The 16,291-nt window shown below is 41.5% G+C and overlaps 2 protein-coding genes across 6 annotated transcripts in view; both read left to right on the top strand.

The window, feature by feature from the left end:
• Positions 1–1,596, top strand: part of Sc5d (sterol-C5-desaturase) — a 9,662-nt gene extending 8,066 nt beyond the window's left edge. For both annotated transcript variants that reach the window (XM_055621851.1, XM_055621852.1), the window contains exon 6: positions 199–1,596. In XM_055621851.1, coding sequence (XP_055477826.1) covers positions 199–651 — 453 coding nt within the window. In that variant the 3' untranslated portion in view covers positions 652–1,596. The remainder of the gene's footprint in view (positions 1–198) is intronic.
• Positions 1,597–1,683: 87 nt separating this feature from the next.
• The window catches only part of LOC129687462 (uncharacterized), a 32,649-nt gene continuing 18,041 nt past the window's right edge, over positions 1,684–16,291 (top strand). For 2 of the 4 annotated variants that reach the window (XM_055621857.1, XM_055621854.1), the window contains exons 1-5: positions 1,684–5,767; positions 8,096–8,193; positions 8,969–9,079; positions 13,023–13,079; positions 16,068–16,132. In XM_055621857.1, coding sequence (XP_055477832.1) covers positions 5,649–5,767; positions 8,096–8,193; positions 8,969–9,079; positions 13,023–13,079; positions 16,068–16,132 — 450 coding nt within the window. In that variant the 5' untranslated portion in view covers positions 1,684–5,648. The remainder of the gene's footprint in view (positions 5,768–8,095; positions 8,194–8,968; positions 9,080–13,022; positions 13,080–16,067; positions 16,133–16,291) is intronic. The other 2 variants (XM_055621855.1, XM_055621856.1) reach the window with 2 other exon arrangements.

Here is a 16,291-nt window from a genome sequence, read left to right as displayed (position 1 = left end):
GTGTGTGTGTGTGTGTGTGTGTGTGTGTGTGTGTGTGTGTGTGTGTGGAGGGACTGTCTTACAATTTCAACACTGGGGGCAAAGAAGGAGTGACTTTGCCAGTTCCAGTTAGATCATGTCTGTACCAGGAAAGGAAGCTGAGTTTGCTGTCGCCTTAGGTGGAGCTCGTGGCTCTAACTATATCCCTTTCTTCCTCAGCGCATACATAAGCCTCACCATGTGTGGAAGATCCCCACTCCATTTGCAAGCCACGCTTTTCACCCTGTGGACGGCTTCCTTCAGAGTCTGCCCTACCACATCTACCCCTTTGTCTTTCCACTGCACAAGGTGGTCTACTTAGGTTTATATGTCTTGGTTAATGTCTGGACAATTTCTATTCATGATGGTGATTTCCGTGTTCCCCAGGTTCTAAGGCCATTTATTAATGGGTCAGCTCACCACACGGACCACCACATGTTCTTTGACTATAACTACGGGCAGTATTTCACACTGTGGGATAGAATTGGGGGCTCTTTTAAACACCCCTCCTCCTTTGAAGGGAAGGGACCGCACAGTTACGTGCAGAAGATGGCAGAAGACTCCAAGAGCCATGCAGAGAATGGCTGTAAAAGCAAAGAATTATGCAATGGAGAGTTTACAAAAAATAAATAGACTATTTCCCAGTTATTAGCGATTCTAAATAAGGAAATTATCTACACACAGTCAAGATACATAGCAAATAAGTGGTGTCATTTGAATGTCAGCATGGCGTGTCGTGCTGAGGAATGGTCCTGGGGGTGAACTGAGGGAAGATGCACCGAGATTGTAATCTCATTACTAATACGCCAGACATTGGTCCAGGAACAACTTATGTCTTTCCAGTGAGCAGATGTGCAGCCTGTACAGCCCAACAACAACTTTAAATACGATAGAAAATAAGCTATGGAAGAAGCTGGTCTGCGTCCTTTTGCCTTAATCCACTCATACTCGTTAAGGAAAAAAGTTACCCATTGTGCGTAACAAAACTGAGACTAGCCTGGAAATACTAATGTAAAGATGGCTGCTGTTCCAGGAGCGGCTGGCTCTGCAGTGGGGGTAGAGGACTTGCAGGGCTTTAATTAAATAGGAACATCAGCCTGAACAAGCTAATACATGAGTGACTATGTATATGATTTTCTTAACGGCTGATGTAATAAGATTGTATTTTCTTCCTACACATAGGCACCTTACTTGGAGGCATTATCAGATTTTAATAATGAATAAATAAATGGTTATTTTTTTGAATGTCAGCTCTTCCATGATTCAGTCTAGATAGGAGATTACTTAACTAAAGATCTTGATGAGTGTCATCATTTTTTATTTTCTATTTTTTGAGACAGGCTTTCTCTGCATAGTCCTGGCTGTCCTGGAACTCGCTATGTAGTCCAGGCTGGCTTCAAACTCGGAGATCTGTCTGACCCCGCTGGGATTGAAGGTGTTCACCACCACTGCCCTGCTTGATGTGGGCCATTTAAAACCACTGTTTAATAAGCCCAGAGACATGAATCTGGATAAGTATCTCCCAAAGTTGTGGCACCTAGGTGACACATTTCTTTTAAATAAAGTGGATACACTGTACTTTTGATATATGTCTAAGTTACAAAGTTAACTTTTTTGTGAAGGGAATAATTACCAAGTACTTAAATCTACCTGAGATATGCTTTGAAACCTCATCCTGTATTTCTGTCTTCTCTTTCTACAGCCTCTGCAAAAAAAAAAAAAAAAAACAAAAACAAAAAACAAAAAAAACCTCACACTTTCATGAAGAAAGGTGAGGGTTATAAGTATATTCTCAATGGTAGGAAATATGTTCTTGTAAAGATATTCTATTGCCTATTTATACAAAAAGCATTAAAAGTTAGTCACAGCTGCTATTAGCCACTTAAGTGTTATAGAACAAAACATCCTTTGTATAAATTAGTGTCACTTTGAGGTCATAGAGGTGATGTGGGCATTAAAAACTGAGAGCATCCTAGATGTTCAGAGTCAGGCTGTGCAGGATGAAAGTGTTACTGCAAGGATGTCTTTTACTCAGCAAATCCTTTCTCATTACGTTGGCATTCTAAAGTGTTCTGAGGGAGAAGAAACGAGAAATTAGGATCTAGACTTCCTTTTACCTGGAAATACAGTCCATCTGGGTTTTGAATACATAAGCATCACTAAGTCAAGGACTGATTGGGCTGTTGGATGAAACTGACATCCGGCTCTTAGCAGTGTGCTGGGGTTGCAAAATGGTCCTCAATACACACCACTTGATACTGCATCAAGAAAAGGCTAACCCCCCAAATGGGACGTATCTCTCACCCCTAGCCTCCAAGGATCAGAGAACATGAAGGAAGAGGAGGCAGAAAGATTTTGAGAGCAGCGGCCAGGGAAGAATGCCACAAGACTCTGGACATGAGGAGCCTTTGTGCTTGTAAACACACTGCCCCTGTGGACGCCTGTACACGATCCAATCAGTGAACATCCCAGGGCCGGTGGGGTGATGGATGGGTGGGGACCTACAGGGTCCCACCTCCAGCTGAAGAGCTATGGACAGTTGATGGCTGCCAGGGAAGGGAGAGTCAGTTTGCAGTAGTGCAATCTCTTAAGTTGCTTTTAGGCCAGTGGGTGTCCCTGCACCCCCGAGGCAAGGGGCACCTCTACTTGGACTCTGGCTTATAAAGCAAAAGAAGATAGGAAATTGAAAGAGGGCATCTGAGAGAAGTTGGGTGAGGAAAATGTAGCGTGGAGTGGATATGATCAGAGGGCATCGTGTATGTGTGCGAAATAAAGAAAACTTGAGAGGCACAGCTGCGCTGCTAATCTTCAGCAACACCTCAGGAGTTGCTAAGAGCCTTGGGGTTAGGAAGTGTGAGTCACAGCAGGTGCCCTTTCCAGCTTTGCTTTCCCCATCTCATAGAGAATGAGTCACTGTCTCCCAATAGGATCAGGCACGGAGAATGGTGGCTTCTGTTTTCTGGGTTCAGTGATGGTCATTCTTAGTCTTCTTGCTGGATCCCCAGTAGGAGGATGGCGGAGGAGGCTATGTCCCCTTCACACTGGAAGGTGAAGACACGGAGATGAGTTACAGGAATATGTAAGTAAAATTGAAAAGATATTACTCACTCTGAATTATCCTTGAAGAGGTAAAGTAGCTAGGATTTTTGTTGCTGTAGCACTGCATGTCATAAACCAGTCCACAGTAAAATTGAGAGACAAACTAGAAGCTTGTTTTTCCCAAAAATAGAATAAACTGCTTAAGAAAAACAGAAAGTGTGTGATATAGGCATTACCACCAAGGCAGGGTTTGGTATAGGAAGAAAAAAAAATTCATAAAAACTTGTCTTATACATACTTGCTTTGTGAAAATACATTGAGGATAATTTAATTATTCAGGGGCCAGCATGTAGCCTAATGGTAGAGTCCATGCTTTCCATGTTTGAGGCCTCAGATTCATCCCCAGCCTCACAAAAATATTTTCTTCCTATATCTCTAAAGTCAAATGGGAGGTTTTTATTAATTCTAAGTGTAATAGAAAATAAAAATAAGTTGTATTCTGGATTCTTTAACAGTGAACTCCTAAGTTGAGCCTATCAAATTCTCTTGAACTTGTAACCATTTGCCTTTTTATAATGAGAGTTTCTTAAATTTGGTAAGAGACTTACCATTTTGATTCAGTCCCCTGGTCAGACTTGTGTCCAGGTACCTGGACAGCATCCCATCACGTGGAGGTAACCACCTAAAAGTGGGATGGTATCAGAAGTTAGTCATTTGACTTGAAGCCATCTGTGCCCTCTCCTGGAGCCAGCTTATCTCATAGCTTTTGTTATTCTCCTCCACCATTTTTGTCCATCTCCTTGAATATTGTAATTTTACTCAGCCATTCATTGGATGAAAATTGGACATGCTGCCAAAGAAACAAATAGAAACTTGGTGTACATCCATCTATTAAGGCGGGCCCTGGGCCGATGGCTCTGTCTGTTCCGGCAGTATGCTTGCTTTCATAGAGTTAAATGTGCCTGTCCTAATGGACAGTTCAGCCTTGACATACCAATGTCACCATCACTAAAAGTCAAGACAGAACATTTTCTTCATCACAGCATGCATTGTCTCCCTCTGCAGTCGGTGACCCCTGAATCACACCCCCCCCCCCCAGGTAACCACTGATCTAGACTGTCCCTGGGGATTCATTTTGCCTGTTGTAGAATTACATTTAAGTTGAATCAGATGAGATATACTCCTGTATTGAGGGGTTTTCTTTAACTTAACATGTTTTGACATGTGTGCTGTTGTATTTACCAATAGTTTGTTCTTTTTATTGGTGAGTAGTATTCCAATTATGATATACTTATTATGCTAAATAATAAGCTACAATTGGCCAATCTGTGTATCTGTTGACGGGTATTTGAGTTATTTCCAGCGTGACTATTTTTGAATAAAGCTACTGCAGACATTTATAAACAAATTGTGCGGACCCGGGTTTTCATTTCATTCTTTTGTTAGTGGTGGTTTGCTTTGGTTTTTTGGTTTCTCAAGAGATGGTATCTCTGTGTTGTTGTCCAGTTTTCATAAGAAACGGTCAGCCGGGTTCTTGAGCAAGTGTACCATGTTAGAGTCCCACTAGCAATGTGAGAGCCCTGCTTTCCCTGCTGCCTCACTCACAGTATTGACAGTCTTTATTCTCAAGGCATTACTGCTGATCAGTTTGCATTTTCCTGTGAGTAGTACAGTTAAACACTTTAAAAAAAAACAAAAACAACAAAACCTGTTCATGCATTTTTGTGTGTGTGTGTGTAATATTTGTTAGTTTTTTGGCCAGTTAAAAAAGCCAAATTATCATTATTATTAGTAGTAGTAGCAGTAATAGCAGTAGTATTTGCAGAGTGTTATTACCCTCATTATTATTACCATTAGCAGTGAACTCAGTATTTGCCAGAGTCTGGTAGTGTTAGTTTTAGTAGTAATATTTGCCAGAGTCTAGCTGAATTTTCCCAGGTGGGCTGGATTCTCAGTGTAGAAAGGCTGACCTTGAACTTGCCTCAACCGTTCCTCTTGAGAGCTGGAATTACAAGTATGTACCAACCAGTCTTAGCTAGGCTTTCTGTTGCTGTGTGAAAGACCCTGACCCAAAGCTACTCTTCAGCTTACACTTCCATCACTGAGGGAAGATGGGGCAGGAACCTGGAGGCAGGAACTGAGGCAGAGGTGCTGGAGGAACACTGCTTACTGGCTTGCTCTTCATAGCTTGTTAAAAAACTGCCCTATAGTACCCAGGACCACCAGCAGTGAGCTGGGCCCTGGCACATCAATCAAGGAAACATAGCACAGACCAATTTGATGGGGGGCACTTCCTCAATTGATGTCTCCTCTTCCAAAATAATTCTAGCTTGTGTCAAGTTGACAGAAAACTAGCCAACACACCACCCGCACTCCTGGTTTTGCTTTGTTGATTTATGAGAATTCTTTATGTAGTGACACAAATTTTTCTATGTATTTATTAAAGAATCTACTCCAATCTGCCTTGTCTTTTCATAATAATGTCTTATAAGGAAAAATGTTGAATTTAGGTTAATAGCAACTTGACAACTTTTGTCTTTCTTTCGACTGCATTTCCTGTTTTTCTAAGACATCTTAACTTTTCCCAAAGCATGTCTGGAAGTTGTGGTAAAGTTTTGTTGTTTTTCATTTTTCTGGGCAGGAACTCACTGTGTGGCTCTCCCCTCTCTTCTCTTTCCCTTCCCATGTTTCGAGGCTGTGACTACGTGAGGTATGTTCTCCTCCATGTTTGGGTGTGACTCCTAGTGGTTTGGTGATCTCAGAAATTTCAGTTCATGTCACACGGTTCTGTTTGGGTGTGGTCAGGCAAAAGATCATGCCAGGGAGCACATTTTGCACATTGACTGCAGCCTTGAGTCTAGATGACACACACACTTGGCCCAGTGCGTGCCCATATAATGACTACCAGCAAACAAGCCTGAGCACCTTGGCTCGGCTTCTAGCCTACTGTGTCTTAGAACCACAGTGTTTATAGTGCAAACGAAGTCTTCTGCTCACACATAATGGTCTCTGGAACACAAAGACTTCTGGTGTTTTACTACTATCACGCCTCAACATGTGAATATCAAACCAGCACATATTCTGGTTGGAGTGTATCAAATGTTTGCTTTCCAAAGTTGCTGTTTGGTTTGCTCACTTGAGTGTCATAAAAACTGTGGAGTAAATTTGGGCTTGGGAATAGAACAGAATTGTTAACAGTTTCTGAAATAGCCCTAAATATGCTTGTACTGTGTATTTATGAGGAACAGTGTTCTCAGCACTGATGATTATAAAATCAAACTGTCAGGGCTGGAGAGAAGGCTCAGTGATTGAGCGCTTCCTGCTCTTCCAGAGGATCCAAGCTTGGTTCCCAGCATCCATGTTGGGTGGCCCACCCCCTCTATTACTCCAGTTTCTGGCCTCCACAAGCACCTGAGCATATGTGGCATGCACTCACACATACACGTAAATAAAACTAAAGTCTGAGTCAACTTTGAAAAAATCATTTTCACTATTCATATAAAAATTATTCATGTAAAAATAAGTACATCCATGTCATTAGTATAAACACTTTCTTCTTCAATAAATGGTAAAATTCTATCTAAACCAGTTCTCCTAAACTAACAAGTGTTTTAACTGAATTTCTTTATGATTTATTATTATTAGGTACTTGGTTTGTATGCCTTTTTAATATGCCTGTATACTCAAGGCCACATAAAAATTTCTGTGGTGGAAAGGGGCTACAAGTTGAGAAGCCTAAGTCCTAAAGTAAGGTCAAGGCTATAAACACCATGAGAACATTTCCCGAGATCAGTTCCCCACACTTTCCCAGCCTTTCTGTGGACCTATGCTCATCTCTGAAGGACAAAACATTCACAACATCATTCAGGAGGCAAGACTGGGATCCCAGCTCCAGAACTGAGAAATAAAATTCCATTTTCAGCTTTTGTTACAGCAAAACTAAGAATAATGTGTGCCCATGATCTTACAACTTGGGAGGTAGAGGTTGGAGGATCAGAAGTTCAAGATCATCCTTGGCTACATGAGGAGTTTAGGGCTAGCCTGATATACATTAGATCCTGTCTCAAATAAATTAAAGCAACAAAACAGCCAACATTTCATATATATTGTGGCAGAAACACAGATGGACTAAGGTTCCAATTTCAAGATTCACTGATTTTCCTTAGTTGCTTATCTTAAGGTTCATCAAATCTGTTCTTCACTTCCCCCTTCAATTATTTTACCTTTTGGTTGCTCATTTCCCTCTTTACTCCTTAAAATGGAGGCTCAGATCCCTGATTTAACATTTGCCTGCATTGATATAAACATCTGGTGCAACGAAGTTCCCCCAGAGGACTGCTGTGGCTATAGCTCACCATTTTGCTATTGACTTGAGAACTCTCACTTCGGTGGGATTTTGCTCCTCACCAGCGTTATGGTAGTTTGACATTGCTTCCTCAACTGAGCCACAGGCGTGGCTCTCACAGAGGCTTTTCTGATCACTTTCAGCATGGTACAGGGCAATCTCAAGTGAGACTTAGAAGGTGAAAGTGATAGTGGCTCTTTTAGGCCTCCGGATGAGGAAGCTGTTCAGCTGTTGCCTCATTACTTGGCTGGCCCAAGGCAGCTGGCCACCACACCTGTGTTTCCTGTCAGAGCCCCTTCTGTGTTTCCAAATTCTGGGCCCGCTGCATGTGTGACTCCACAATGAAGGATCCTGGCATCCAAAGAAGGGTAGTCTCATCTTTGAGTGGAGGCTTCACTGAGGCTTCACTAGAGAGATGACCCCATGATTAAGAGCTGAAGAGAACTGAAGTCCAGTTCCCAGCACCCAAGTCAGGTGGCTTCCAAGTGCCTGTAACTTCAGCTCCAGTGGATCTGACGGTGCCTGCTTGAGCACAGTTGCACACACACATGAAGTTAAATTTATTTTTATAAGTTGAGGCTTTCAGGGGATGGTAGAAGATCTGTCTGGCTAAACCCCACTCTCTAGCTTGTCCCCTCCTCATGTTCGTCTTTTCTTGCTGTTCTGCTCGGTGTCTCTGGATCTCAACCTCAGATGTGTGACCACCAGAAGCTTTCCCTCTTGTCTCCGGTCAATACTCAGTGCCCAAGTACACACTGATGAAGACTTTCATCTTGAACCAGGCTCCACAGGTCAGTGCTGTCAGAACTGGTCCTCCCTGTATGATGGGTTCTCAGACATGATTGAATGGAAATGGAGGGAGGACCTGTGAGATGGCTCAGTGGATAAAGGTGCTTGCTGCCAAGCATGACCTGAGCTCTTTACCCCTTAGGATCCAAATGGTGGAGGAAAGATGATTCTCTCCCTTGGCTTGGCTTACAGCTTACACACACACACACACACACACACACACACACACACACACACACGTATATAGTAAGGTTTTTTTTTTTTTTTCCTTAAAGATCACCTGTAGATCTCTATAAAGTGCCTACAGGAAGGGCTTTAGAGGAACAAAGGCATATTGCATATATCACTTTAATGGAAACAAAGGGACAGAGTTGGTTAATTGCTCCTCAGTGTGCTGAACTTAAGCAAATAAATGATGAACCCGTGACCTCAAACTCCTGGTTCAGGGCCTAGTGTCTTAACAACCCAAATGGTCACTAACTTTTCTAAAATAAAGCCAAATGTCCCATAGTTAAAAGCCCAAGCTTTCAGAAAACTGCTTCAAAGTTCAGCTATGCTGGTAGTAAATTTGGTTTGTGGTCTCACCGTACTTTGTATATTAGAGGCACTGCATTGGTCAGTGCAGTGGTTTGAATACGATGTTTCCCAGTAAGTTCCAGGCATTTCAATACTTGGTCCCCTATTTGGGTAGCTTTAGGAGGTATGGACTTGTTAAGAGAAGTATGTTCCTGGGGGCTTGCTTAGAGGTTTCAAAATACTCAAGCCATTTTGAGCCAGCAGGGTCTGCCTCCTGTTTGTGGATCAAGATGTGTGAGCTCTCAGCTGCTGCCCTATGCCTCCCTGCTGCCATGCTCCCCAACGTGGTGATAGACTCGTCCCTTTGGAACTGTAAGTCCCGAATAAACCCTTCCTTTTATAAACTGTCTTGGCCACATTGTTTTATTACAACAATAGAAACCGTGACTAATGCAGTTAGGAGGGGGTAAAAATTTTAGAGTGGATAGGGATAGTCAGACAAATTTATAGGAGCCTGGGACATTGCTCAGTCCTTTCCAGCAGTGAGAAGATTCCCCTGAAGGATCAGTGTTTGGAGGTAGTGCTGTTTAGCCAAGGAGACACAGCATAGAGTTGATGTGGCTTCAGATCCTGGTTTGGTGCTCATGGTTAGGGACTGTCAACTGCCCTTTCTGTGTGATCATGTGTCAGGACACATTGACTTAATGAAAAGAGGAAGCACCTCTGATGTAAGCCCCAGTAAGTGGCTGCCCTTGTTTTCTAAGTTTAATCTGATAAACAAGACACCTTTGCCTTTTAAAAAGTTAAACTCCACTTCGGGAATGATGGCTTTCAAACTCTGTTCCATTCTGAGACTACCATCTTACAGGAAAATCCCTGTGATTCAGTCATGGGGCTGAATTATAACATCTTAACCCTTCTTTAAAGATTTTTTAAAATATTTTATTTATTTATTATGTATACAATGTTCTGTCTGCATGTACACTTGCATGCCAGAAGAGGGCACCAGATCTCATTATAGATGCTTGTGAGCCACCATGTGGTCGCTGGGAATTGAACTCAGGACCTCTGGAAGAGCAGCCAGTACTCTTAACCTCTGAGCCGTCTCTCCAGCCCCCTAAAGATTTTTTTAATGGATTCAGATCATGAGAAACTCATGTAGGTGTCAACACTGGTGTTGCAAGACTGATCTTCTGTTTGCAGAGGAGCAAACAATTGTGTCCATTCCTCAGTGTGGCATAGTGAGTTCACAAGCCTGAATGGTAACTTGTAAGGAAACTATGATGTTTAATGTTTAAACTATGATGTTTAATTTTAGAGCCCGTCTTGTCAACTTGACAGGCTCTAAAATTACCTAGGAGGCAAGCTTTTGAGCATGCCTGTGAAACAGAGTCTAGATTAGTTAGCTGAGGTAGAAAGACCCGCCTTAATTGGCTACACCATTCCACAGGCTAGGATCTGGAATAAAGAGATAGAAAACGAGGCAAACATAGAATTCATGGCTCTCTGCTTCCTGGATACAATGGGACTAGCCAGCTTCCTGTTCCTGTGTCCGTATCTTCTCTGACTACTGTCAAGTGTCCCTGGCCATGATGGGATGAGCTTCCTGAGCTGAAGCCACAGTAAAATTTTCTTCTCTTAAGTTGCTACGTGGTTACAGAAATGGGACACGTCATTAAATATAATGACTATGCTAATGAAATGCTAGCTTGGTTTGCAGTGCTGTGGCTGTGGAAAAAGCAGCCCCTCCTGAGTGAGCTCACTGAGTGGCTATGGATAATCCCCTCATGATTCTATTCCAAGTCGTATTCTGTAGGAAGCTAAGGAGTTTCCCAGGCTTCTGAGTTAGTAGCTGGCTAAAAGGTTCCCACTCCTTTCAGAGAGTGTAGCATCCAGATACTTGAATAGTAAGTAGGTGTAGGAAAGGGCCATGTTGGGCCCAGGTGTAGAGTTTGCAGAGTATGAACTGGGGTTCCAGGGAGAAAAGCCACAGCAATGCTACAGAGCCAATCCCGCCAGTTCACTGGCTGATTAGAACTTCTGTGTTGTGGAGAACTGGAATACTACTAGACCAAACTGTTAGTGTGCAGGCAATTCCGCTGCGCTGCCCTCAAGGACCTAGCAATTGCTTATGACATGATCTGTCTCAGGAGCAACAGGTGTGTGTTGCGTATAAAATGACCTGCCCACTGCTCAGCAGCTCTGTGTGTGTGTGTGTGTGTGTGTGTGTGTTCCCAGCATCCCCTCTATCTGATCTCTGTGGGCTCCCCTCCCATCTGCCCCCTCCTCCTGCCCTCATGGCTCTGAATTTGTCTGCCTATCTACATGTCCACTTGTTTGCCACTATCCTTCCCCCAGGCCCTCCTCTCCCTTCCTCCAATAAACCTTTTCCACACCAGATCTGTTGCATTGTATAATTTTTTAGGAGCACACCTTGTCATGGGCCCACCAAAGGTACCCCTAGCATCATTATATTTCATAATATTTGGTGCCATAACTTGGATGGGCTCTCTTGGTGTCTGGCCACAGTAGGCTCTCAACTGCCACTATACCTGCCTGTGACAGATTTGGTCTCTGGTCCACTCCATCCAACACCGAAAACAGACAACACCAAAAATCTCAACTCAGCTTAAATGCTTCTCTGAGCCTGACCATTTCCCTGGATGAGGCTTCATTTCTCCAGCACAGTTTTTTTTTTTCTTAGCCTTCTGGTTCCTCTTGAAAATTCTGGTACAACTGTGTCTGCTTGTGCTTTTAGCAATGGCCCTGTCTGAGTGAATGACATTTCACCAGGACAGCTTGTATATTTTCAGTTGGGTCTCCCCTGGGTCCTTGGGACATCATGGACCCAGGCCTGTGACTCCTCTTCTCATTGATGGGTACTGTGTCCTAGTAACCTCCCTAAACTTATTGAACCTGGCCTCAATATACTTCCCAAGTGATGGGAGAACATGAAAAAAATGTCCTTTCTGTATTCCTTTTTCCCCACTCCAAGCCCTGTATTTTTCTGTCTGATTTCTCTCCCCACACTATGTAAACATCTTGCCTCTAAGTCTTCAACCAGTTGGAGACAGATGGAACCAGCGGCTGCAACACACACCACACACACACACACACACACACACACACACACACACACACATACACACACACACACACACACCACACCACACCACACCACACCACACCACACCACACCACACCATTTCCACTGCATCAACAGCACTCAAAACCACTCCTGAGGTATGTACAGATCATTTGTCTGTGAATTTAATTCCAAAGTCTAGAATCTGGTTCTTCCACATGGCTCTGGCTCTCACCCTGCCCACTTTGGGCCACTCCCTGTCCCAGCCTGCACTAAGCTAAGTGTTCTCTCTCTCTCGGTCTCTCTCTCTCTGTGTCCCCTTTCATGGACTCAGAATTTATTACAAGTTGGCACAACTGATTTCCAAATTCTCACTGCCACAGGCAAATGATTATCCAATATCTTATATCTAAACATGCTCTGCCCTACCATTAAAGTTCTACTTCCCCTTTCTTAATCTTTCATCTCTGATTTCTTTGCACTCTGCTCCAAAAAACAAAAACAAAAACAAAAAACCTTAAGATTATGCTATAAACGTTATCTAAGGATTTCTAAGTCGCTCATTGGGGATGGCTTAAAATCTATTTCATCTACAACAATATTTGGCTTTAAATTTATATAACAAAAGGCTTATAATTAAAAATCTATACATAAATAGGTATACAGTTTCAGCTTTTGTTTAGATCATATATGTATGCATGTATGCGTGTATGTGTGTATGTAGATCAATTCAACTCCCTATGTGTATATATGCATGTAACTGGGAGACAACTCTCATTTTAAAAACTTTGTATGTATAGAAACACACAAATGTTTTAAAATAGTAACCATGTCAGCCGCATAGCTTGCAACCTGCCGTGTGATTTCACCATCTTAAGATGACCACGTGGTATAGAGCAACAATTATAAAATGTCTCAGTCCTGTGAGCCCTTAGTTTATTACTGTGTCTCCTTTTGGACTAACGAAGCAACAAGTCTCAAATATTTTAAATTGGTATGGACTTCTGTGTGACGATGATAGAAATTCAAAGTTATATTTGCTACAACATACTGTATGTGTGATGTAACCCTCGTTTAAAATACTCTGTGTATGATGATAATGAAATGTCAAGGTTATGAAGGTCTATTCAGAGTAACAAAAGCTAATTTAAGATGTTCATGGCCACTGCATGCTTGTTTCTGGCTGTGTTGAATGTGTGAATAATTGCTGTTTCTTTTTCCTGGTGCCAGGTACCTGGGCTCAAAATTCACTTCTGGGCTTTCTGGCCCCTGGACTTAATATAACAGGTATTCAAATATTACTTAAATGTGGATGATATTAAAATTGTTTTATACTGTTTATTGCTGGCTCTGAAAATGCATTTCATGCCTTTCAAACCAGGCATGTTTTAAAAGTCTAGGGTAAAAAACAGAATTATTGGCTTATAAATTATTGGATATGTTTAAAAATCTGTAATATCTATAACTAAAGGTTAACTTAAAAATCATTACTTGGAGTTAGTAATTGAAAGTCTGTGCTTAGATAATCTTAAACCATATGACACGATCCCATTCTGGGATATAAACATCAATTGGCTGGTTGTTATCTTTGCTAGGGTTGGGGACGTGGAAGTCCCGGCCTCGCCATCATGACTAAGGGCAGCAGCATATGACATGAGCTGACAAAGGAAACATGTCTCTAAACATACTTTTAACTGGGAAAGAAATTTGTATTATTCCTGCCCTATCTTAAGAACCAGGTTTATAGAAGACACGCTTTAAAGCAATGCTTGGTTAATGATGTATTAAAGCCACACCTCCATGCATTCATACACAGGAATGTACCTTGCTGACAGCCAAACCTGGTAACATAATAGTGACCCACTTGGTATTAATGTCAGAGACAGTGAATTGTTTATGTTGTTAGAACTTGGTTTCCCCTTTTAAAAATCATGGTTATGCTCTATGTCTTCACTCGTAAAAATGTACTTTATTTTAATATTACAAAAACACAATTGAGAGATTTTTAAATTTCTTTAACTTTTTTTGAGGTTTACAACATTGAAAATGTTAAAAATTGCAGTTTAAAATATGTTTAGCCTTGTTTTTGCTAATGTTATTAAGCTGTAGTATTTTTTAATGAACTATATCATATGGGAAACTGTTATGTTCTATAATGATACATGATATAAAGGTCAAAAAAGTTCCCAGTCTCTTAACGGACTTATAGATTAAAAAGTTTTGTTTTGGTGCTGAAAGTCTCCAATTTAAAATTGTTATTTCAAATCTAAACCTAACAGGGATAAAACATAAAGTCCTAGTCTTATGAAACCTACTAAAGTATCATAAACCGTTAAGGATAATTGAGAAATGCAAATCCGTAGTTAGTCACCTTATAAATGATCAAATGCTTTAATGTGTTCAGAAATATAATTTTAGTACTGATAAAATTAATTATAAATATGAAGCTTTATTTAGCCTTCTATTTTATGTTTGCAAGGTATAGTTTAGAGCAGATAACTAAAAACAGGATTCTTTAACTCAGATAGGTGCTAGCTCTCAAGCCTGTCAGAGACCTGCTGAATATGATGTTTAAGATGTTTAAACTTACTATGAAAGACAGAGACTCCAAATCCTTAAGTGATGACCTCACCCCACCCCCCACAATGTCTGTAAGAAGATAATGGGCACAAAGACAAAGAACTCTACCTGGATTATGGTATGTTAATCACTAGACAAGATTGCCCCAATGCCTTTCCTGCTGCTAGGGCCCAGCTTGACCTGTGGACAAGCAGGGCCTAGAGATTTGGTTGCCCCACTTTTTCTAAGATAAGGTGAGGTCAGTCTCTCCCATGTTCCTCCTCCACAGAAAAAGCCTCTCATCTTCTGGGCCTGATGGCCAAAGATTACCTCTGCCCATGGTGACATGGAGATCACAGGACCCTGAGACAACTTTCTAGGTAATGGACTATGGACTAGTATCTTTTAATTGATACATAGACCATTTAGATTATATTTTGTCCTCCTTGGGTCTCTGATCACATTGATGGCTAAGCTAACTGTAGCTTGACAGCTAGAGAACAACAGGCAACTAGCTCCTTACCCCAAGGTAATCCACCACTGTGTTAGCTCATTAGTCAATTCATTAGTTAGTTAAAGACTCCTAGATCTCTTATTTAAAAAGGCAAACACGTTTGCACCCAAGCGGTGCTCAGCGATCTGTGTTGTCGGACAGAACCCTGGCTGCAGCACCCAGAAGTACTTGTACTTTCAGAGGAGTGAAACCTGTTACCATAAAGAGTTGTAAGTAGATGAGTCCTGGGACATATAACTGCCCATTAGCATTAAAATTTACGTAAAAAATATTGTTTGAATATCTGCAAAAACTGAGTATCTGTATTTCTACTTCCTGGTGTGTTGTAGCGTGATGATCAAACTGCTGGGCATCATTGTCAGTGACAGCTGGGTCTGCACATCAGTTACCTCTCTTAGGCCTGTGAAGTCTCCCTGAGCTTGTTTTCTCACTTTGGCGATGCGGCCTTGCTAGGCCACAGAGGAAGAGGATCCAGGCAGTCCTGATGAGACTGGATAAGCTATGGGCAGATGGCAGGGGAGGAGAACTCCCTCTTTCAGTGGACTAGGGGAAGGGGAGAGGGGTGAAGAGGAAGGGAGGATGGGACTGGGAGGAGTTGAGGGAGGGGGCTTTAATTGAGATATATAATGAATAAATTATAAAATAAATAAATAAATAAAATAATAGAAAAAAGGCAAACAGGTTTGCCTCGCTCACAGGCTTCATGTTAAAAGATAAACAGGTTTCAGAAGTAACTTTTTACTCTTCCTTTATCTAAAGGAACTTGACTTACAGTGATTGCTCCCAGTAATCAACCACTTATGTTTTATGGTAAATAATTGAATAGGGAAAAGATGTGAGTTTTTGTAAGGTCTAGGGATACTGAAGCTTAAGTTGTGAAAATCTAAGAATGTGTTTTAAGGTTGGTAAATACATATCAGACTTAAATGGTAAGGAAGTAATTTAAAGTACATAAAAAATGCTTCAGATTTCTTCCTGTTGCTATGCTACTATTGTATTAAGACTTCACAGTTTAGAACTTTAACATTAATCAATGGAATTTGGATAAGCTACTAGGCTCTCTCTGGTAAAACCTTCCACTATAGGATCAACTATCATAGTCACAAGTTCAATATTTTTAATTTCCTTTGATTGTCTTTTAAGTATATAGACTCAAAATGTTTCTCATACATGTTTCTCATGTATAACTTTTATACATCCAGTCTTCTGGACAGAGGGAAGAAGCCCCTCTTCTGCAGTTTGTCGTCAGACTGAAAACCAAGATCAGGTGAGCTTTTGCCCCTTCTGCTCCATGGAATGTTTTTGTCTTCCCTGAACTCACCTGAAAGAATGTAAGAATGTTCATGCTTTTAACCCAAAACTATTTACCAAGCCTAAACACACACACACACACACACACACACACACACACACACACACACACACA

Source organism: Psammomys obesus, unplaced genomic scaffold (assembly GCF_907164565.1).
Source record: "Psammomys obesus unplaced genomic scaffold, mPsaObe1.curated_primary_1811, whole genome shotgun sequence".
Lineage (NCBI taxonomy): Eukaryota > Metazoa > Chordata > Mammalia > Rodentia > Muridae > Psammomys > Psammomys obesus.
The sequence above is the reverse complement of the archived record's forward strand: the minus strand, read 5'-3'. Positions and strand labels throughout refer to the sequence as shown.